Source organism: Thamnophis sirtalis, unplaced genomic scaffold (assembly GCF_051295495.1).
Source record: "Thamnophis sirtalis isolate CommonGarterSnake01/CBP01778 unplaced genomic scaffold, rThaSir2_p1.2 scaffold_6, whole genome shotgun sequence".
NCBI lineage: Eukaryota > Metazoa > Chordata > Lepidosauria > Squamata > Natricidae > Thamnophis > Thamnophis sirtalis.
In genome coordinates, this window is record NW_028261386.1 from 19,202,562 (window position 1) to 19,225,320 (window position 22,759).

The following is a 22,759-nucleotide window of genomic DNA, read 5'->3' on the forward strand; positions in this document are numbered from 1 at the left end:
GAAAGTAATTCACGGTCATGTAAATAAAAGGGCTTTTGCCGGGACCAAGACTCTGCTTCATGCTTTTTAAGGAAGCCTGGGTCAGAACAATAGGATTGTTCATTCTTAGTGATGAACAAGCAAGGAGGGTCTCTTTAAGTACCGTAGAAAGATGGGGGATGGTAAAATGGCAGTGTGTAAATGGACGCATGCAATGAAAATGAGGATGGTTTATAAGGATAGAAGACTGGAGAGATATAGCCAGTAGTATTGGTGTAAACTAAATTTAAACTTTTTTTTATCTCCTGTCTTTAATTATTTCTGTTCACTACTTCTCTGGGTGTTTTGTTCTTTACATAATTTTTCTAACCCCCCAAAAGCAACAGTACAAAGATCTTTAAGCGAAACGGTGAGCCTTTTAATAAAGCATTAGTGTATAAGACAAACCATCAGAGCTGTCTATTCTGTGTGCTAAAAGAATGTACAACAAAGAACTCTATGAACAGTCCTTGACTTACAACCATTCATTTAGTGACCGTTTGAAGTTATGACTCAGCTGAAAAAAGTGACTTACAACCAGTCCTCACACAACCAATACAGCATCTCCACAGTCACAACTGCAATACAGGCATGGATAGAAGCATGTATTAGGATTGTTGCAGCATCCCAGGGTCACGTGATCCCTTCCAGCTCTATTCTGATTGATTGATTCTGATTGACTGATTGTCATTTGTGATCTTCCCAGACCACTTATGACAAGCAAAGTCAACTGGGGCAGCCACTTAACAACCGTGTGATTCTCTTAACGACTGTGGGAGAAAAGGTCATAAAAGCAGTCACGTGATGATTCACTTAATGACTGTCTTGGTTAGCGATGGGAGTTTTGGTTCCAATTGTGGTTGTAAGTTAAGGACTACCTATATTCAGAATCAAATCGAATAGATAAAGAATGATGGATTGAAGTGTAAGGTGGGAAGATACATGTTTTAAACCTTACAGCATAACAAGAATATCAAACTGAGTTCTGGAGAAAATCCTGCTACTATTAGATTCTATTACCTCCATGCTCAGTTTATTTCTCCATGTCTTATCATGGGTAAAAATGATACTGTCCTAATTTTCTTCCAGCCACGCCCAAAAACAACTTGGTACCTTTTGTCCATCAGCATAAACTGCGTAGCCGGTGACGCGCACTCCATTGGATGATCCTTCAGCATCAATGGTGACTGGCAACCAGCTGATGACCAGAATACCAGATGTGGGGCCAGGATCCACCCGGACATCCAGCGGAGCATCTGGAGACCCTGAAGAAAGAGTCATTGGCTATTTCTTCTGCAAAAACAGCAGAATGGCAAAATTGATTTGGTTCAAAAAGATTATAGGAAGCTTGACCCAAAGTCCCTAAGACTACAGAAAAGAATACCTCTTGGGGTAACAGAATACAAAATTGGAAGGGACTTGGAGGTCTTCTAGTCCAACCCCCTGCTCAGGCAGAGGTCCCTGTGAAAGGAGGGGAAAAAGAGGCTAAAGAAAAGGAGCTTATAGAGAGGATATCGAAGGGATGGAAACAAGAGTGTTTTTAGTAGTCTTTCAAGTAATGGACTTCAGCCCCCGAAGCAGTTTTTAGAGCTTTAAACAAAATATTTCCATCTAATCACTTGCCAATTGCAATTAGTGCCTGGATCTCAGGAATCAGTACTTCAAAGCAATGAACATGATAAACATGTTCAAGGTTTTGATCCTCAGTATCCTTATAGCAGAAGCCATAAACAGGATTATAGTTACAGCCAGAAATTTAGCAGCAAGCAGATTTACAAATCTGCAAATCAATAGAACACAAGAAAACTGCTCAATCTATGAATAGCACAAAACTGAGGTCATCAACGGGGTGCTTTTATGGGTCCCCTCCTTTAGAATTGTGTTGTTGTTGTTGTTAGTCCAACCTACCAAAAGCAACTCCATGGGAGACGAAGCCGGAATGCAGATCAAAATAGGCAAGAAACTGATGAGAGAGCCTCTATCCAATCAAGATGAGTTCAAATTGCCAGGATTAGATGGTTTACATCATAGGAGTCTGAAGGAGAGCTGGCAGATGTGATCTCAGAACCATTGAACAGTGATAATGCCACTTTATACTCAGGGTGGGCTTCAAAAATTTCAGCAATGGTTTCTCTGCCCGGTTGCTGGGTGGGCGTGGCCTAGTCGGTCTCTGCACTACAGTGTGTGTGGGGGGGTGTCTTTTCAACTTCCCCAGGCTTTGGAGGGTTTCCTCAAACCTCCAGGAGTGCGAAAACTGCCTCCCTCATGAGTCTGTTTCTGGCCTTCCAGAACTTCTGGCAGGCCCGTTTTTCCCCCTCCCCAAGCCTCCACATGTGCCTTGCACTTACCTCACATCTAAAACCGGCCGTGTTGAGGCTCCTGAAAGGGGAGGGGCAGGTTGGAGGGTGGGCAGGGACAGCCAGGGGTGGGATTTGGAGGTTCTCCGAACCGGCTGTAACATTAGCTATGGGTTCTCCCGAACACGGGCGAACCCATAGCAGCCCACCCCTGTTTATACTGCATTAGTGAGGCCACAGTTGGAATACTGTGTCCAGTTCTCCAGAATCTCTAAAAGCTTCACTTACCTGCTGAAGATGTGGTGAACTGGATCTCTGTGGACAAGACCTGCTCTTCCACCTCTGGAAACGTTTTCCAGAAAGTCTGTTGAGGCTGGATTTCGACTGTGGCAATGTAGGAAGTGTTTGGATTCAGATTGCGAAAAGTGTACCAATATATTCCAGCCTTCACTATATCACATGCTCCCCCGTTGAGGTATATGGTATGTGGGAAGTTGCTGTTGCTTGACATCCAGGACAGCTCCACGGAAGTGGCCTTGACACTCCGCACTTGGAGCTGGCTTGGAGCTAAGACAAAACCACATCCCACCAGGAACGTGCACTGCAGTCTGTCTGAGCTCCCCTTCTCAGAAACACTCTGTATGGAGACACGATAGGCTTTTGTTTTCAAGTCCAGTCTGTCGATCATGGCCTTCATCTGGGAACTGGCCTTCACGTTTTCCCGGAGTTCAGCGTCCACAAAGACATTGTAGCTCTGGACATCCAAGCAGCTTCCACTAGGCACCAGTGGTGGATCCCATGTCACCAAGAGGCTAGAGGCAAACTGTTTGATTAGAGTCACCTTTCTGGGATAAGGCACTGCAATGGAAATACCTCCTTCTCCTTGGTCCCCTTCTAGCCTAGAGGGAGCTGTGCTGGCATTGAGCTCCTCCAATGAATAATCACTTCTCTCTCCACTGCTGATGCTTATGCTGAGAAAACTCCGCTCAAGAGGGGAGCTTTGGGAGAGATCATGGAGTTCCTGAGGCAAGAAAGTAACCAGGTCATCATCTGCAAGTCGCTCCACAAAGTTGGAAGGGACAAGGCCTCTCCGGCCATCCATCAGCTCCCCTGAAGATGAATTTAACAACACGAGAGATCAGAAGACCTGTGGCCTCAGATGAAATCACTCTAACCCCCCAGCATCCTTTTATGTAGTGTATACATAACTATGTGGTATATTTAGAGGTGGTGAACTTTTAAAAGTGGAATGCAATGACATTTCATTTTAATGTATGACAATTAGTGTACATTCAAATGACAATAAAGTTCTATTCTGTTCTGTCCTGTCCTATCCTATACTACCCTACCCTATCCTCCCTATCCTACTCTACTGTACACTACCCTATCCTACCCTACTGTACCCTACCCTACTGTATTCTATTCTATTCAACACAGACCATTTAAAATATATTTCCAAAACATTTCTCCTGATTTAGATATGTCTTCCCTCTGCAAGATATTGTTTATGATTGGGAAAAACAGGAAGACTGGATCTTAAAGGTGATCTAATCAGACTTTAAGTTCTTATATTTCTGGTTGTTGAAGAATATCCATAAATGACAGCCCAGCATATAGAGATATTAAAAGTATATGATTGGTAAATACTGTAGGGCTGGGGTTGACAGGCTCAAAGTTATCCCGTGACTTCCATGACTGTAGTTGGACTACAGTGTGGATCTCCCTACTCCAAGTGACATCTTAATCACTATACCACATCAGGTCTCTTTCATTGTGCTGATTTTATTACTGTAAGCAGCTCAGATGCAGCTGAGGCTTACAGTAAGTAAAATTGATATTTAAAAATTTTCCTTACAGTAAGATTAATTTAAAAAAATTAATAGTAACATTGAATTGAACTGAAAAACTAATCTGAAAAGGAAAATTGAATAATTTTAACTGTAAAATCTTTGAAAAGTCAGTTTTCTTACTTTTTTACATTCAAGGTTTCTACAGGGTATAAGAAAACCATTGGTTATATGATCATCTCCTATTCTTCGGATTAGCCCATCTCCTGCTGATGGCTGAATTCCTGTTAAAAACACCTGACCTCCCAGTTTTTTTAATTAGCAATAATAATATTAACAAAATTTAAATCTATTAAAGACTTCCACTCCCATCTACAAGACTATTTTGATATGTTGTTCTATACTTTACAACTCCATTTTTTTCATGCATCTTATAGCATACCTTCAAAAAAGCCATCTTCATCCATTTCTCCATAAACGTAAATATACTCGCCAGCTGTAAGTGGTAGTTCGGCCTCAGGATTCTCATTGGGGCCATCAAAAGGATTGTAACTGAAATGAATGTAAGAACAACTTTTTGAAGTCTGATAGGCCAAGAAGGGATTTGTCCACCATCTGAATCTGCTTTTTAAGTGAGGATGGCAGGGAAATTGTCTGCAAAGGTATACAGAGGCAAATAGGACATGCAAAATTCAATACCAAAGATGAAGAGTTTTTATCCATATGATCCTGCAGTATTGCTTTGGGGTTTCCATTCTATGCAATCTCTCTTGTAATTGTCTATGGAGATTCTCAGGCATCTGGGTCATGGTTGTCCCAAAGGGGTTTTTTCAAAAGGCAACTGGACTGTCTCTGTTTTTGCTTGAAGAACTGAAGAAGAACTGAAGAAGTTTCTCAGATGAGAAGTGAAACATCTTCAAGCAAAAACAAAGAAAGTCCAGTTGCCTTTTGAAAAAGCACCTTTGGGTCTCTCTTGTAATGTTCATTTTAAATTAAGGGAATATCTAACATTAATTTCAAAAATGAGAGTTTGTGCAGATTGCTTTACAGTTCCATTGGAACTCATTTGTATTTTTTTCTCCTTTCACAATTACTTCTGTACAGCTATATATTAAAAAAATCCTAAACCTAAATTAAAAGCGCAGACTTGGTGGACTTATATATATATATATATGGGTTCCTGAGATTATTTTTGTGCAGGATTTAATAATTGAAGTGTATATGTTTGTGCAGTGATAAAAATATTACAGGTTAGGAATCTAGCCTGGTTTATCGTGCTATGTTACTGATGAGAATTGTGATTCTGAAAAGAGGAGAAAACACTAAGTGACAAAACTGAAATTTAAGAGAAACTCTGCATGGAAGTTTTGCACAAAATGTGAAAATGAAAATGGAGACAAAAGGAGAATTCCAAACACACCTTCAGAAAGAAGGTCAGATTTCCAAAAATTTGACAACCTTATGATTGCCAGATTAATACCTAAACCAAATTCCTATAAATGTGTTGTGAGTTAGAGAGCAGCAGATATGAAAATTTTTTCTGAAGCATTTTCTGGTCTGTCGTCCCTCTTTATTATTCACAGTGGCCACAGTGCTCCAGCTCAAAACAAAACAACAAAGATCTAAGTGAAGAATGAAAAAGAGCAGCTATTCTCTGCTGCATGAGAATACGTAAATTTTATCCGCTAATCTCCTACATATTTCAGTTTCTACAATCCAAGATGAAGTCTGCCAATATGAATCTGCAGATCAAATACCTCTGATGTCATTAGAACGTAAACTGAATGGATGACATTCTCATAATCATTGACCAATATGATCTGGATGACATTCATTCCTGCTTTGAAATAAACCTGATGAATAGGAAAAACTTGAGAAAAAACAAGCATGCATATCCCTTCCTCCATGTTAACTTCTTTAAGGGTAAAACATTACACATAATAGAGATGATAGATAGATAGATAGATAGATAGATAGATAGATAGATAGATAGATAGATAGATAATAAATAAATAAGAAGCTAAAGAGAGGAGGTAAGAGGAAAGGAAGCCTAATTAAACCTATAATATAACATTTACGTCACATTCCTATGCTTTTTTTCTATTTTGCAAACCATTCTTGTCTCCATCATTTCCATATATTTCTTTTTTCTTATAATTCTGTCATCTTTCTGTTTTTGAGGATTTCATCAATTCCATCAACAGTGACATCATCCACTTCCCATTCTTCACTTTCTTCATCTATTTTGTAATTCACTCTTCATTCTCTTGATATGACTAAGCCACCTCAATATATAACATCATTTCATATTAGATGCTCATTTTTATATTCAGTCCATACTGATTCAACAGCTATTTGAACTCTGTGCTTGTTTTATCATACACAATTCTTAATTAACATTTTCTCCATCCATTTTTGAAGACGTTCTATCAAGATACACAAATTCATCCACTTAGTCTTATTCTTAGCATAGCCAGAGTCTCTCTTCCCATATATAACTTGCAATGTTCATTTCCTTTCCTTGCCAAATGGAACTCCAACAGTCTCTAGATGCAATAATTTTCCCGTTATATCATTTGCTACATGTCATTTTCCTTCTTAATAGCTAATATATCAGTTGGTTTCTTTGTACAACCCTACCTATATCGAGCCAAGAAGACCTGAAGTTTTACTGGATCATGGTTTTCCTGCTCAGGTACCAATGAGATGCTGTCAATGTCCAATTCCTCCATTTCACTGGCTGTATCCACCTAAGGAGACATAGAAAATGATGAAATGGCTGTATTTGCAGAAGGCAAATAAAGGCTTAACGGCAAACTTCATTTTAAACTTGAACTGTTCGTTTTAACGATTCAACATGTTGTAAAAACTCAACCCACTCAGTTATTTTACAGCTCAGTGTATTATGCAAACCTAGAATACAGTCAAGTAATTTCATTTCTGATATTTTTCTGCCAGTAAGCAAAATCTTTCTTATCCAAACCTCTCTTCTCTAGAGATATGCTGCTGAGTTGGGTGATAGTTTTAAAACAAAACCCCAATAATAATTGTGTTTTAAATAGGCTGTAAATTTTTAAATTTGCTTTTTAATTAGACCTTTTGTTTTTTATTTATTTTAATTTATTTGATTCAGGTGCTGCCCAATTCCAAAACAACTCTAGGTGGCTCACAACAATTTTTGTCATTATTGCTGAAGATACTATTTATTATGTTGGTACGGTAAACCATATAGATGGAATAAATACACAATAAATAGATACATTAGAATAAATTGATCCAACCCCTTCCATATTTTCTCCAGTTTAATATAACTCTCAGAATATTCCAGTTGGACCCTTATTGTTTATTTGCTGACTCACTGCTCCCTTAATTATTTTCCCTTTCCAGAGAAACAAGCACTTGGTTAATAATGTTAGTAGCTGAAAGAACACTCCTGATTTTGGTGAAAGTTGAGCCCCTGGTGATCATTGTGATCTGGGCTTGCAACTCTGCTGTTTCCATGGATGGGGAATTTCCATTTCCTAGCAGATGTTCTCTCCAAAATAGAGGAGCCATGGGGGAGCAGCAGGGAGATGAACAATTAAGCACTGAGGTTTTGTATGTCCTGCAAAAGAGGAGGGCTTTACAGGTAGTCCTTACTCACTTAGTGACCATTTGACATTATGATAACACACACACCCCTTAAATGTACTGATGACCCGGTTCTGGAGTTCTAATGGCCGTGCGCCCCCCTGTGGTCACATAGCCACATTTCAGACACTTGGCTACTGGTTCATCTTTACAACACATTGCAGCATCCTGGGGTCACACAGCCAGATTTATAATATTTCCAGCAAAAAAATGCCCAATTGACTTGCTTAATGACCATGGCATTGTCAACCACTGCAAAAAAGGGCATAAAATCAGGTCAGTCACATGAGTGCGTCAACTTACAACTGTCACAATTTACCACAGAAATACCGGACTCCATTACTTTCATAAGTTGAGGCCTACATATATTTGTTGAGACCATTGTTTTTCAATCCTGGGCACTTGAAGATATGTGGACTTCAATTCCCAGAATTCTAGAAGTTCAAGTCCACTCATCTTAAAGTGGCCAAGATGAGAGTCACTGATCTAGTCACTATCTCTTTGAGTAAAAGTGCAAAAGGACAAACCACCAACAATGGGGAAAATACATCCAAGGGTTTGACAGTTTGCTATGTCAATTCATCCCCTTCAGAAGAGAATGGAGATTTTTCTCTCTAATCTGCTCAGAAGGAAACAGAAGGTTAGAGCTTGTTGTTAATTATTTTTGTCTAGGTTTACTCTTATTCATTTATCTGGGCTTATATGCTGGGGTATAGAATAGAATAGAATAGAATAGAATAGAATAGAGGAGTGGAGTAGAGTAGAGTAGAGTAGAGTAGAGTAGAGTAGAGTAGAGTAGAGTAGAGTAGAGTAGAGTAGAGTAGAGTTGGAAGGGACCTTGGAGGTCTTCTAGTCCAACCCACTGCTTAGGCAGGAAACCCCACTTCAGACAAATGGTTATGTAACATTTTCTTAAAAACCTAGATAGGATATAGGTTTGCAAATGGTCAAAACACCACAGATCAACCTCATGTGTATTTTGTAAAAGGGTTGAGAGATGGCTCAACCACCTCTTGTGTTCAAAAATCAAAAGCTGGCCATTCCTCACACATCCATTACTGACCTCAGGAGTGGGGCAGGATTTGGGGCTGTTGTTGTGCATGGACTCAGATCTGGAAGAGCTGGACTGGGCTTCCAATTTCTTGATTGCTTTTTTTGAGGAAACTGGGGGACTGCTTGTATCTGGACTTCGGGCCACAGGAGACACCACAGGCCGAAGTGCCACTGGGGAGAACCTTTCCACCTCTTCATCTTGAACTTTTCTACTGCTCCGTGGAGAAACAGGAACAATTTCTGGATCTAAAACCAAACATAGTACATCACGCTAGGCAGGGAGGAGAAGCGAAGCCGTAGAGTTGACAGAACATTCAGGTTTCATTACAGAAAAGAACCATAACGCTAAGATACAATAGCAACTTTCCCTTTTTGAAATACAAGTAGTCCTTGACTTACAAGTATTTCTTTAGTGGCCTTTCAAAGTTACAACGGCACTGAAAAAAGTGATTTCTGACTATTTCTCACATGACCCTTGCACCATCCCCATAGTCAAGGGATCAAAATTTGGACACTTGGCAACTGGCATATATTTACGATAGTTGCAATGTCCTAGACCTCAGGTTATGTGATCACTTGTTTTGACTTTGTGACAAGCAAGGGAAATTCACTTAACAATTGTGTGACCAACTTAACAATTGCGGTGATTCGCTTAACACCTATGGCAGGAAAGGTCATAAAATGGCCTTTCTTGCTTAGCAGTGGAAATGTTGGGCTCCATTGTGGTCATAAGTCAAGGACTACCTGAATAAAATTTGAATAAACCTTTCTTTCTCCCCTCACCCCTCTCAACACACACACACAGTATACACACCCTTTAATTCCTCTTCAGAAGTTTCTATCTGAAAAGAACCTTAAATTGACCGCATGGATTTAAGTCTACTGTATAGACACAGAGGCGGCTGGATGTTTTGAAAAATGTAGACTCTCCAATTTATCCAGACCATCCTTAATAAACAATCCAAGGACTTCATGGCTACTAAAAATTTTGGTTAAGAAAAGTCAATCCCATGACCTTTAAAATACCGCAGTCCTTGAGTGAGAAATTACCAGCGTGGGGTAAACACAGAGAAAACGTTCACGGTGGAACAAGAAACAAATGAAGCTATTTAAAGCTCCACTTGAGTCCATATGAAATGCCTTTAGCAAAGATCTCCTGTTCCGTGTCCGAATGAGTCACAGTTCTGGGTGTTTTTCCTTCCAAGCAGCTTCCACTGGGTGGAGGTGTTCCAATGCTGGAGAGGGAACAGGCCACACTCACTGCCAAGACGAAGCAGCATTTAGGCGTTCTGCCAATGACCTGGGTTGTCCCCCTTTTCCCATCAGTCTCCATCAGGTTGGGAAAAACAATCTGAAGCAAGCTGGGTTCATAGGGAAACAGTCTCCTTTAGAGGAGGCAGCCTCTTGTCTTTCTGCAGTCCTCACACAGAAGAAAACTATTTGTTACTGTGGATTTTTTTTCTTTACCCAATTCCCCCCCCCAAAAAAAAATCAACACCAGTGCCAGGCTTGCATAACCCCATTATGCTATAGGCCTTTCAGGGCTTTTCATACTGAAATTAATTGCTTCGGCTGCTTGTCTGGTGCAAAGGAAGTAAAGAGAACTGTGCTGAGTTTCATTCAAGCGGCCCAGAGTTGCTGGGTATGAGATGGGCAGTAAATAGTAATGCAGTAAAGGCTGCATTACTATTACTATTAGTCTTCTCATCATTCCTATCACCCATATCCTGCCACTCATGACTGTAAGGTTGTTGCTTGTATCCTTACAATTTATAATGATATTGATTGTTTCCTGGTTGCTTCTTTGTACCCTTTGACTATCATTAAGTGTTGTATCTTATAATTCTTGACGAATGTATCTTGTCTTTATGTACACTGAGAGCATATGCACCAAAGACAAATTCCTTGTATATCCAATCACACTTGGCCAATAAAGAATTCTATATTCTATACAAATAAATTTAACCAATCAATAATTTCACAGCTCCTGGCAGTGTTGGTGTACTGGGAGGAACTCCTAGGCTTCTGGATTTTTTCAAGTTGCATCATGACTCATCCCTGGTTTTGGGTTGGTATTTTTTTAATTTGTTAATTGCTTTCTGGCTGCTCTCAGGGATACTTTTGCTGCATTCTCAAGAGAGTCCCCCCCCCCCTATTTTGTTCCTTGCCACAAAGAAGCAAACATGCTGAAGAAAGAACAGAGAGGGGGTTGGAGTATCAAGTCTGCCAGTTTTTATTATTCTCCCTCTGGCTGCTTGGGCGGGAACACTGTCTGATTTAAGAGAGTCATGGAGCACTGCAGAGCACTGAAAATATGCTGATGGTTTGGCAAGGGCAAAGCTGGTGGCCGTAATTGGATCACTGGCCATTCTAGTTCTCTACCATCTAAGCTGACCAGCAGTAACTCCTCAGTTTTAAGGCAAGATCTTTTCTTGAGTCTATTTAGAGACGTCGTAGATTGAATGGAGGATCTTTTGTCTACAACACCGTGGTTCAGTATGAGCTGCAGCTTCTACTTCGGGTTATGATTGTGATCATCCTAAAATAATGAAAATGTCCTTCCTAGTACGGCACCCTGACTATAACTCCCAGGATTATAAGCCATCAGTGCCTTCTTGATAAGAAATTCTGAGAATCACAATCCAACACATTTAGAAGACACCAGGGAGAGAAAAGCAAGCATTACATCAGGCACCCTATAAAATACCAGATAGTCCTTGACGTACGACCACAGTTGAGCCCAAAATTTCTGTTGCTAAGTGAGATACGAGCTCCCTGTGGAGATCCGGACCCTTACTACCCTCCCGGCCTTCCGTAAGGCCACTAAGTCCTGGCTGCTCCGGCAGGCCGGGGGCTGTTGAAGTATCCAGTCCCACGGTAACTATGTATGTTGTTGTATTTTAAATTGTTGTTTTGTCTTATTTATCCCCTTCCCCTTTTTATGGTAAGCCGCCCGGAGTCCTCTGGGAGTGGGCGGCATACAAGACCAATAAACTCAACTCAATTCAACTCAAGATATTTATTAAGTGGGCAAAAGATTTATACGATCTGAAGAGAAACTAGAGTATATTTTACCCCCATTTTACAACCTTTCTTGCCACAGTTGTTAAATGAATCGCTGCCGTTGTTAAGTCACTAACACGGTTGTTAAATGAATTTGGCTTCCCCGTTGACTTTGCCTGTCAGAAAGTCGCAAAGGGTGATCCCGTGACCACGGGACACTGCAACCGTCATAAATATGAGCCAGTTGACAAGCATCCACATTTTGATTAATGTGACGGTGGGGATGCTGCAACAGTCATAAGTGTGAAAAATGGTCATAAGCCACCTTTTCGCTGCTGTTGTAATTTCAAACGGTCACTAAGTGAACTGTTGTAAGTCGAGGACTACCTGTATATGGTTTGAGGTCTATGTTGAACATTTTTAGATGACTTGGTGCTTCCCTTTCTGAATTGTTCTGTTGTCAACAAGAACCTCAAAGAAACATGCAAGAGTTCCCTTGTATACGGTCACCTTTCTGCTTGAAGCCATTGGGGAGCTGCGGAGAACTCTTGCAAGTAGCAAAGACAATCTCTGAAGTCAGCAGGGAAGAACAGAAGGAGGGAGTTGATGGAAGACCTAATTTCCCAGTTTGGAGGCAAAATCGATTAAGTTCCTGAGAGAGGAAGTTAAACTGTTCTGTGTGACTGTGACATTGGTTTTCCAACTCCCTCACACGGGCCTGCATCACAAAGGAAAAAAAAAAACATTAGCTGCAGCTGAAGGCAGATCTTAGGAACAGAAAGAGATTTTGAGGGAGCAGAGGAAGATGGTCCATCTGTGTACCCAGACACACGCTGACTACCCTAAGTCCACTATGGTCCCCTGGCAAAAAAATGCCTTAAGTGGGCTTCAACCAGAACTCTCAGCATTATTCATTATTCTGCCTGGGTAACTATGGAAGTTGCCATCGCATGACTGGAAACTTCCAAGATGGAAGAAGTTGGCTTAGAGTTCACACAAGGACATTGATTGACTGATTGATTGATTGATTGATTGATTTGTTGTTTCTGGGTACTGTATTTTGGGTGGATTACATTATCATTTTCCAGCAGGTAGATCCTAGATCTTTGAAAGGTTTAATTTCATGATGCATCCTCTTGGAACAACATAGCAAAATTATATTAGAGCTCCTGCAAAAGTGGCCATTAGTTTGTTTGTTTGTTTTGGGGTGCAGTTTAAAGTGTGGATGGTATCTCAGCAACTATTCCCTTCTTATATGAGCTTGCCTGCTTGTCAAAATCAATGGAGAGACCGTCTCCATTGCCCAGCAGTGGCACAGATGGGAAGGGTGGAACATGTCAAAGGGCTTTCTCTGGGGTCGGATCTAAATTCTGGAATTTGCACCTTCAGGAATTCTGGTTGACACCTTCTCTGATAGTGAGTACCTTCCTTTTGGGACAAGGCATTCCTTCACAAGCAACATAAACTTTAGAAGGCGCTGCTTTCTCACTATGTATCCTACATACTGTATTTTTATTACCGTGTTTCCCCGAAAATAAGACAGGGTCTTGGCCTTATTTTTGGGGAGGTCTTATTATATTTGAGGTGCAGGAGGCCCCTTAACCTTAGCCCACGGTTCGCGGATCAGTTGATCCAGAGAGAGACAGAAGTTCTGCCTCTGTTTCTGGCACATTGCTGGGCCTGCTAATCCTTTTGTGGCCCACAACTAAGAGAAGGGGCGCGGTAGCTAGGGCTTGCAGGAGTGGCCTCTGCGAGGCCGTTTTGCGTGGATGGCAGGTACACGTGGGGCATATAGAGCATGTCCCCCCTCCCAGGGGCCACAACCAGGGGCCGGTTGCACATGTGGTTAAATATTTTAGGGGAGGGCTTATTTTCAAGGGGGGGCTTATTTTAGTGCATGTGCTCAAAAGCCCAATTGGGCTTATTATCCAGGGAGGTCTTATTTTCTGGAAAACAGGGTAATATGTGGTAATTGTTTTTGTAAAGGTTTTCAGCACTACCTTTGGTAGAGGAAATCTTGCAGTAATTTTTGGGGAGGATAAAGGAATCGGTTTTAAAAGGCAGCCCTGTGCTGAACTGTGGGATAAACCTTTATGTGCAAAGATCAGCCATCGCAGCTCATGACAAGAGGAAACAGTGTGAAATGTTAGAACCCTGACGGAGGGGGAATAATTGTGCCTGCAAAGAGACTAGAATGGGAGGGGAATGTCCCTAGTTTTTCTTTCCTTTCTGGAAAAAGCCTCTGAAAGAATGAAAGAACATCAGTAAAAAGAGGTTGGGTGGATTATTACTTTTAACATAGGAAACCAATTGCAGACTGAACATGTTATTAATGACAAAGGATAGAAGACACACACTATCATGCATATGCCCCCCCAATGCTTCTATGTTAACCACATCTACTTTACTAGTTATCCTACAGAACAATACATGCACATCATCTCCTCCTCTGTATGCCACAAAGAACAAGGGCAAGGAATCCTCTTCCAGCCAAATATTTATGGCTAATTACAATGTAAGAAATGTTAAATAAAGGTTTCCCTTGCACATATGTGCTAGTCGTTCCCGACTCTAGAGGGTGGTGCTCATCTCCATTTCAAAGCTGAAGAGCCAGTGCTGTCCGAAGATGTCTCTATGGTCATGTGGCCAGCATGATTAAATGCCAAAGGTGTACGTAATACTGTTACCTTCCCACCAAAGGTGGTTCCTATTTTTCTACTTGCATTTTTTACATGCTTTCGAACAGCTAGGTTGGCAGAATGGGAGCTCACTCCATTATGCGGATTTGAACCACCAAACTGCTGACCTTATGATCGACAAGCTCAGCATCTTAGCCACTGAGCCACCGCGTCCCAGGTAAGTAATGTACACGAACTCAATTTAAGGATTATTGTGTGCGGGGACCATCAAGGCAAGTGAAACAGGAGACAAACCCATTTTCTGATTTCAAAGGAACACCAAGTTCTTCTCGTTAGCTAACTTTTCAGCAAGAGTCCCTTCAGACTAAAGAAATTCCACCAGTGGATCTTAACCACTTAGGATGGGAAGATGATAGCCCAGTAACAAAGAAGAGTAAGGTCTGAAGAATCAGCAATTTATAGTCAGGTTTGATTAGTGTATTGAGTGGGAAGGGGTGACTTGAGTTCAACTCTCCAAATCTGGGCACTTTGCCATGTATTTATGATGATTGTATTGTCCCAGGGTCATGTAATCACCAACAAGCAAAGTGAGTGGGGGAAGTGGGATTTGCTTAACCACACGATTCACTTAAGAACTGCAGCAATTTACTTTCAATAACTGTGGCAAAAAAGTTCATAAAATCAGGCGCAACGCACTAAACAACTGCCTTGCTTAACAATGGAAATTCTGGTTTCAATTGCCGTTATAAGTTAAGGACTATTTGTAGTGAAGGGGACGCGGTGGCTCAGTAGCTAAGACGCTGAGCTTGTCGATCAGACAGGTTGGCAGTTTGAATCCCTAGTGCCGCATAACGGAGTGAGCTCTTGTTACTTGTCCCAGCTTCTGCCAACCTAGCAGTTTGAAAGCACATAAAAAATGCAAGTAGAAAAATAGGAACCAACTTTGGTGGGAAGGCAGCAGCGTTCCGTGCAGCCACATGACCATGTAGAGATCTTCGGACAGCACTGGCTCTTCGGCTTCGAAATGGAGATGAGCACTGCCCCCTAGAGTCGGGAACAACTAGCATGTATGTGCGAGGGGAACCTTTACCTTTACCTATTTGTAGTGAAGGACACATTAAGAGCGTCAAATTTATATATATTCCAATAAACCCATTGCTGCTTGGACATTTCTTCCCTTCTTCTGACAGTCATCAGAAAGAACAGCCTTGTGTAATGGAAACCTTGCTCTTGTTCTGCTGGGCTCCCACAGATGCAGCAATTATATGCAAGTTTGGAAATGAGAAATATACATTATTGCTTCTCCAATACAGTTCAATTTTTCTCCAACTCTTTCATTGGCTGATCTCCATAATGCATATAAAACATAGTATTTCTCTGTTCCAAATGCCTCTGAAACAATCAAGATTTGTTGGGGAAAGGGGAGAAATACAGGACATTTTCAGCACATCTGAAACCATTAGTACCTGCATAGAATCCAAGGAATTCTGACAAGACAAGAAACAACAGAACAAGAAAAAGTTTTTAACTGCACATCACCATCTTCCTTAAGTACAAATCTGGTGATTGATTGCAGGACTGGATAAATCAATTGAAAACCCACATCTGGAAGTGTAATGGATTGTGAGATTAACCTTGGGAGACAGGAGAAAGAGCTGTAACTAGGACAACACTCAGATCAGAGATATCTCAGACCCTCTTTCTCCTGTCTTCCAAGGTTATTCTCACAGCCCATTACGGAATGAGACATTGCCTTCGAAACAATGAACTGCAATGGGAAATCTCTTAAGTATCGTCCACGGTGACAAATTTAATTGGGCCTTCTTCTCTAAAGACAAGCACATGCTCCACATAGAGCTGGCAGTGTTCAATGTGAAAAGTTCTTGTTTATTTTAAATAAACTAAATTATACCTTACTGTTTTGTTAAGATAATGAGGATTTAATAACTGACCAGCTGCAGTAAAGCTGTAAACCAAGATGATGCAATGAGAATGAGCTGGCAAGGTTATCACTTTAAGAGGCTGTCTATATAAGAGAGGCCCTGTGAGGGCGGTTTCTCTCTGAGTGTGTGCTTCTGTGTTATAAAGATTGATTGATTGCCTGGTTTTGTCTTTTGTGTGTGTGTGTTTGTATGTATGTATGTATGTATGTATGTATGTATGTGTGTTTGTATGTATGTATGTGTGTGTGTGTGTGTGTGTGTATGTATGCATGCATGCATGCATGTATGTATGTATATGCCTTATAGATAAACCACTGTTTAGAAGACAGAACCTCTGTGTACTGTAATTTGCTCCTGGGTTGTCTCAAAATAGTAGTCACACTGTGCACACTCTGACATGTATCTTAAATGGGTTTTTTCCCTTGGTTTTTACCTCCCCTTCTTTTATTTTCTCCTCTCCTTACCTCTAAAAGCTGCACTGCTCCTTCGTGTTCTTTCCTAGCTTCAGCCTGAGCCTAAATCCAAGAGAAAAGAAAGGTTAAGGGGGCTGGTTATCTCAGGAACATTTCTCTTCACTGACACAGAAGTGGGTGATTTGCTTGTAGACCTGATTGAACTGACAAATTCTGCCTAGCCAGTATGTACTTGCATTTGGTGTACTGATTAGATTTATGTTAAACCGTGGTTTATAACAGGTGAATGCACATAATTAAACCATAATCAAGCTATATTGTAAAGGGTAAATTTGGTCTATTCTTTTAAAAAATGCTTTGCATGACCAACAATATCTTGGTATTCTGGAAATGTGGAATTTAGTCCAGGGAGACATACTTGGGTTGACAAATGCTACAATGTGGTGGTACTTGACACTGTTGCACCCCAATCATAGAACAGCCCTCCAGTTGATACTGAATTGGCCTCCACATTATGGCCCCTCTGGATTCTATTAGATATTTCAGGAGGCTTACCACAGTGGAGTGATGCCAGTGAATGGAAGACCATTTTGTATTCATTGATGCACGTTTAAATTTTATTTTTTCTTACTACAGTTATTTTATTATACAATTGTATGTCATTTGCTGACTGTTTGTTAAAACCAAAGAATTGGAAGGGACTTTGGAGGTCTTCCAATCCAACCCCCTGCTCAGGCAGGAAACCCTCTACTACTTCAGACAAATGGTTGTCCATTCTCTTCTTAAAAATCTCCACTATTGGAGCACCTACAACTTCTAGAGGTAAGCTGTTCCACTGATGAATTGTTCTCACTGTCAGGAAATATCTCCTTAGTTCTAGGTTGGTTTTCTCCTTGATTAGGTTCCATTCGTTGCTTCTTGTCCTATTTCCAGGTGTTTTGGCTAATAGGTTGATTCCCTCTTTGTGGCAGCCCCTCAAATATTGGAACACTGCAATCATGTCACCCCAGTCCTTCTTTTCATTAAACCACTATTAAACCCCAACTCAATTCGCAGGATGTTGACCATCCTGCTACCCGAGATGGGGACAGACTGAATAAATGAATGATTGATAAATAAAATGTGTTAAGTATCAATAGAGTAGAATCGATTTGTTGGTTGAGGAAAGCAGGAGCCATTTCACCTTGCCCAATGGGTAGGGTGGTGTTTCCCCATCCTTCGGCAGACTGCATCTGTTCACATCAATGCAGCACCAGGCATTACTACAGGCTGAATGACCCATCAGAGTAAAAACACTACCACTAGAATTTTTCCTTAACCTCCAAAGCAAGCCAGTTCTTGCCAATGGGGTCATATGTGAGCCTTCAGCTAATGGAAGAATCAGGCTTGTATGAATAAAGCTGGAAGAAAGAAGCCTCCTTTTGACAGAAGTCACCTGCTGCAGCTGTCGGACTTCATCTTTTTTCTTCTGCAAGGCCTGCAAGGCCTTCTCGTGCTGATGTTCCAGCTGCTGCCTTCGTTCTGCAACATCTCTCATGTGCTGGAAAATTAGAAGATCAGGAAGAGTCCATGGAGGCTGGTAATTCATTTTAACAAGGGAATAGATTCTAAACATAAGAAAGCCAAGTGATTCTCTCCCAGAGCCATTTTTTCACCCTGAGCTATGCAAATCAGGACATTCATAGAACCTGGCTGGTGTTAACATCTGATCAATAATATCAACAATGTCCATAATGATGCTTTCTTCTATGCTTCTAAAGATAGACTTTTGTCTAAAAGAGAAAATGGCAGGATCAAAATATTCATTTGATTTGATTAAATGTGCATTTAGCACATTTCCAAGCTCTTGATTCAGAGGAGGTATTCAGCAGGTTCTGACCAGTTCTGGAGAACTGGTAGCAGAAATTTTGAGCAGTTCAGAGAACCGGTAAACACCACCTCTGACTGACCCCGCCCCCATCTATTCTCTGCCTCCCAAGTCCCAGTTGATTGAGAGGAAATGGGGATTTTGCAGTAACCTTCCCCTGGAGTGGGGTGGGAATGGAGATTTTACAGTATCTCTGCCACGCCCATCAAGCCAAATCCACCAAGCTATACCACGCCTATCAAGCCACACCCACAGAACCAGTAGTAAAAAAAATTGAATCTCACCATTGTCTTGATTTATCATAGTATGAATAACACAAATAAAGAAGTGACATTTGTGTTTATCCACATCCTGAAAATCAACTTTTGATCAGAAAACCTGGAGTCTATTACAACCTAATTCTAAATTTGCCATTTCTGCTGGACAGTTTTCCAAAATGAAGGATGTCAACAGAAAGTAGCTATTCTGGAACAACCTTTTACTACAAACCTTGAGTGCCTGCCCGAGACTCTCCAGCCTGTCCTGGAGTTCCTGGGTTTTCTGAAGAGCTGAATCCCGTTCCTCGGTCACTACAGAAACTTGCAGCCTTAAGTCAGCATTTTCAGATTCAACCTGCAATAGGAGATACAGTTAGTTAACAGGAGGAGGAAGAGGAGGAGGAGGAGGGGAAGGGGAAGGAAAAGCTCTCTCTGATACAAGAAGCATTACAATCCCTTCTACTTTATGGTCTGATTAATATGTATGACTGTGAAAGTTGGACCATAAGAAAGGCTGAGTGCCAAAGAATTGAGGCCTTTGAATTATGGTGCTGGAGAAGATTCTTGCGAGTCCCTTGGACTGCAAGATGATCAAACCAGTCAGTCCTAGAGGAGATCAATGCAATACAATACAATAGCAGAGTTGGAAGGACCTTGGAGGTCTTCTAGTCCAACCCCATGCCTAGGCAGGAAACCCTACACCAGATCAACCCTGACTGCTCTTTAGAAGGCCAGATCCTGAAGATGAAACTCAAATACTTTGGCCACCTAATGAGAAGAAAGGACTCACTGGAGAAGAGCCTGATGTAGGGAAAGATTGAGGGCAAAAGAAGAGCGGGAGGACAGAGATTAAGGTGGCTAGATGGAGTCACCGAAACAGTAGGCGTGAGCTTAAATAGACTCGAGAGGATGGTAGACGACAGGAAGGCCTGGAGGAACGTTTTCCATGGAGTCACGATGAGTTGAACATGACTGTGCAGCCAATAACAATCTGTTCCATACAAAATAAATTTGATGGAATTCATAACTGGCATTGGGTCTTTCTACAGAAATGTATGTCTTTGTGTATTGATATTCCGCAGCCAACACATCAGAAAGATGGACTTGTTTTACAATGAAATAATATTTATCCCCCAGGAAAAGCCCCTTGTGGACACCATGATCTACAGTCACCAACTAACACTACTTTAGATGGGGGAGGGATATAAAAGAAGGTCTCATGGTTACCTTCTCTGTCCACTCGACTTGCCCCTGTAACACGGCGTTCTCCTCAGAGAGTCGGGCATTATCGCTCCGCACTTCCTGCAGTTCGATCTCCTGTGTGGGGGAAAAGTAAGCATGGGTTTTCTGGGAATAAAGGAATCTCTCCCCACTATGACAAATGGGTTCAGGGGTTCAGAAAGGACTTTTTTTTTAGAAAAGTGCAACCGGGTATAAATATGCAACTCTAAGGCAAAAAAAGTGTAGTTTCTGAAAAATATTTGTGTAGACTATCTATGAAAATACAAAAACATGATATTAAAAAAAGCATTGTGAGGGGAAAAAATGGAACCGATTGTTGAAATTATCAACAGCTGTTCCTCCTGCTAGAAGCTCTTCATGTTGCTACCTAAAAAAAGCAGTTGGAAAGAAGGATGCCATTTGAGAACTCAGGATGCCTTCCCTGATAAATCCTGTTGCACAATGGTTTAGGTTTGACTTTGACTGCAGTTTATTTCACAATATTTGTCATTGCCTCTCTACTAAATCAAAAATAGACACATATCTCATTCATTCATTCATTCATTCATTCAATCAATTTCTATGCTGCCCATTTCCCCTACAAGGTGGCTATGGGAGGCTTACAAATTAAATTGGACTCCATTCACTGGCAGTGCTTCTCCCCAGCCCTTTGTCTTGAAAACACATGCACACAATCATGCAGAAACAGATTTACATAGAGGAAGATGGGGAAAAGTGTGTAAGATTCTACTGTGTGGCTAGTTCTGCATCCCATCTCATTTCTCTGAAGAAGAAATGACTTTTGTCAGCCATTAATGCATATTTGGAATGCATGCTTTTAAACTGCAATTAAGGGACTCCTAATCCACAACTTTACCAATATTCTGGATTTAAATAACGAGCTAAACTATGGGCATTATGAGGCCATGTCTAAATCTGCAATACGTCAGCTGCAATGCCATGATTGAAGCTCTACCTACTTTGCACATATATGTACAAAGGAAAAATGAAATAGATCACAAAAGAATGTGTAGCCACAGTCATCTTGCATGCTTTACCATATGGATGTCATACACCCATGGATGTCACTTAGGTAACTCTTACCGAAGTATAGCATTGCCTGCTGTCTGAATCAATTTAAAATTGTGATACATGCAGGGACGCCATTTACTTCCAATAAAACATTTTTAATAGGGACATTTGTGGGGGAGGGGGGGGAACCAGATGAAATATTAGCTTCTGAATGTATCTATGCAACACAGAACTTAAGGGCCTTTAAAATTAAGTTTGGGAGTTTTAAAACAGTGAAATGAGTACTTTAAGCACCTGCAAAGCTTAAAATACTAAGTGTACTCTGTAGAATCTTCCTCAAATTCCAGACATACTGAAAGGGAAAAAAATTCTTGGCTCCACTGACTCTGTACTCTGGTCATGACATAAGGGTCCTGATAGGCACTATGTGATTCCCTGGGCTGTCCTTTCTGCACTCTTGGATTTAGGCATAAAACCCAGCAGTTCTGAGAAAGCTCCCTTCCATGTCAATTCCAACAGCAATGAAGCAGAGATGGTATTCAGCAGGTTCAGACCAGTTCTGGAGAACTGGTAGCAGAAATTTTGAGTAATTCAGAGAACCGGTAAACACCACCTCTGACTGGTCCCACCCTCCATCTATTCTCTGCCTCCCGAGTCCCAGATGATCGGGAGGGAATGGGGATTTTGCAGTAACCTTCCCCTGGAGTGGGGAGGGAATGGAGATTTTACAGTATCCTTCACCTGCCACGCCCACCAAGCCACATGCACAGAATCGGTAGTAAAAAATTTTTGAACCCCACCATTGCAATGAAGATATTTCATTCCACTCTAAACATTTCACCTTAATGCTTGTTTAAGATCTTTAAAAACCTGCAGAAGAGACTGTAAGTAACAGAAAGCTTTCTCTCTGAAGGATCAGGTGACATATTTAACATGTATGTAGACAAAGAAACTCATTTTTTTTTCTGAACAGAAAACTCAAACATTACCAATGCTAGATTTCCTAATGGCGCATCCATGGTGTATAAGTATGTTTTGTTTTTAAAAAAGTAAAATGATGGCTCTGGCTATGTAATTTTAATAAAACCATTTTTAATATACAAAAATATCACAACACACGAAAAAAAAGAGGCAGGACATCAATCACACAACCACAGTTACCATCTTGAATTTTTTGATTTCTCCTCCACACCCAGCAAATGCTGTTCTTAATGTGTAACTTAGGGGAAAAAACTGCTAGCTTTTGTATCAGCTATTGCCGTCTTTGTAATCCCTAGTTCTTGCATCAGTGATTTGCTCTTATTAGCCAGTTATTGCTATTGAACCTGCCGTTCCTAGGAAGTTTGTAGGCATCCCTCTTCTGTCTGTTGAAAGTAGCCCTAGGAGTCTGCAGGCAGGCAAGCAGCACAGTGCCAACAATGGGGGTGGGGACTCACTTACAAGCTCTGCACATCGCTTGTGCTTCTTCTTCACTTCATACTCCAGATGTTCACATTGCTTCCTCTTTTTTGTGAGCTCAGAGTCCTACCAGGAGGAGAAAGGAGACAATCAAACTGAAAGGCAAATGACCAAATGATGCTTACCTATTTCAAACGAGAT

At 41.0% G+C, this 22,759-nt stretch overlaps 1 protein-coding gene across 3 annotated transcripts in view; it reads right to left on the minus strand.

Annotated features, from left to right (window-relative positions):
- Positions 1-22,759, minus strand: part of TSPOAP1 (TSPO associated protein 1) — a 76,605-nt gene that overhangs the window by 29,134 nt on the left and 24,712 nt on the right. For all 3 annotated transcript variants that reach the window (XM_087717316.1, XM_087717315.1, XM_087717314.1), the window contains exons 7-18: positions 22,601-22,684; positions 20,135-20,224; positions 19,140-19,262; positions 18,219-18,323; positions 16,835-16,885; positions 15,894-15,914; positions 12,299-12,506; positions 8,796-9,031; positions 6,743-6,852; positions 4,545-4,654; positions 2,604-3,425; positions 1,132-1,283 (exon numbers count right to left, since the gene is read on the minus strand). In XM_087717316.1, the coding sequence (XP_087573442.1) occupies positions 1,132-1,283; positions 2,604-3,425; positions 4,545-4,654; positions 6,743-6,852; positions 8,796-9,031; positions 12,299-12,506; positions 15,894-15,914; positions 16,835-16,885; positions 18,219-18,323; positions 19,140-19,262; positions 20,135-20,224; positions 22,601-22,684 (2,112 nt within the window). The remainder of the gene's footprint in view (positions 1-1,131; positions 1,284-2,603; positions 3,426-4,544; positions 4,655-6,742; positions 6,853-8,795; positions 9,032-12,298; positions 12,507-15,893; positions 15,915-16,834; positions 16,886-18,218; positions 18,324-19,139; positions 19,263-20,134; positions 20,225-22,600; positions 22,685-22,759) is intronic.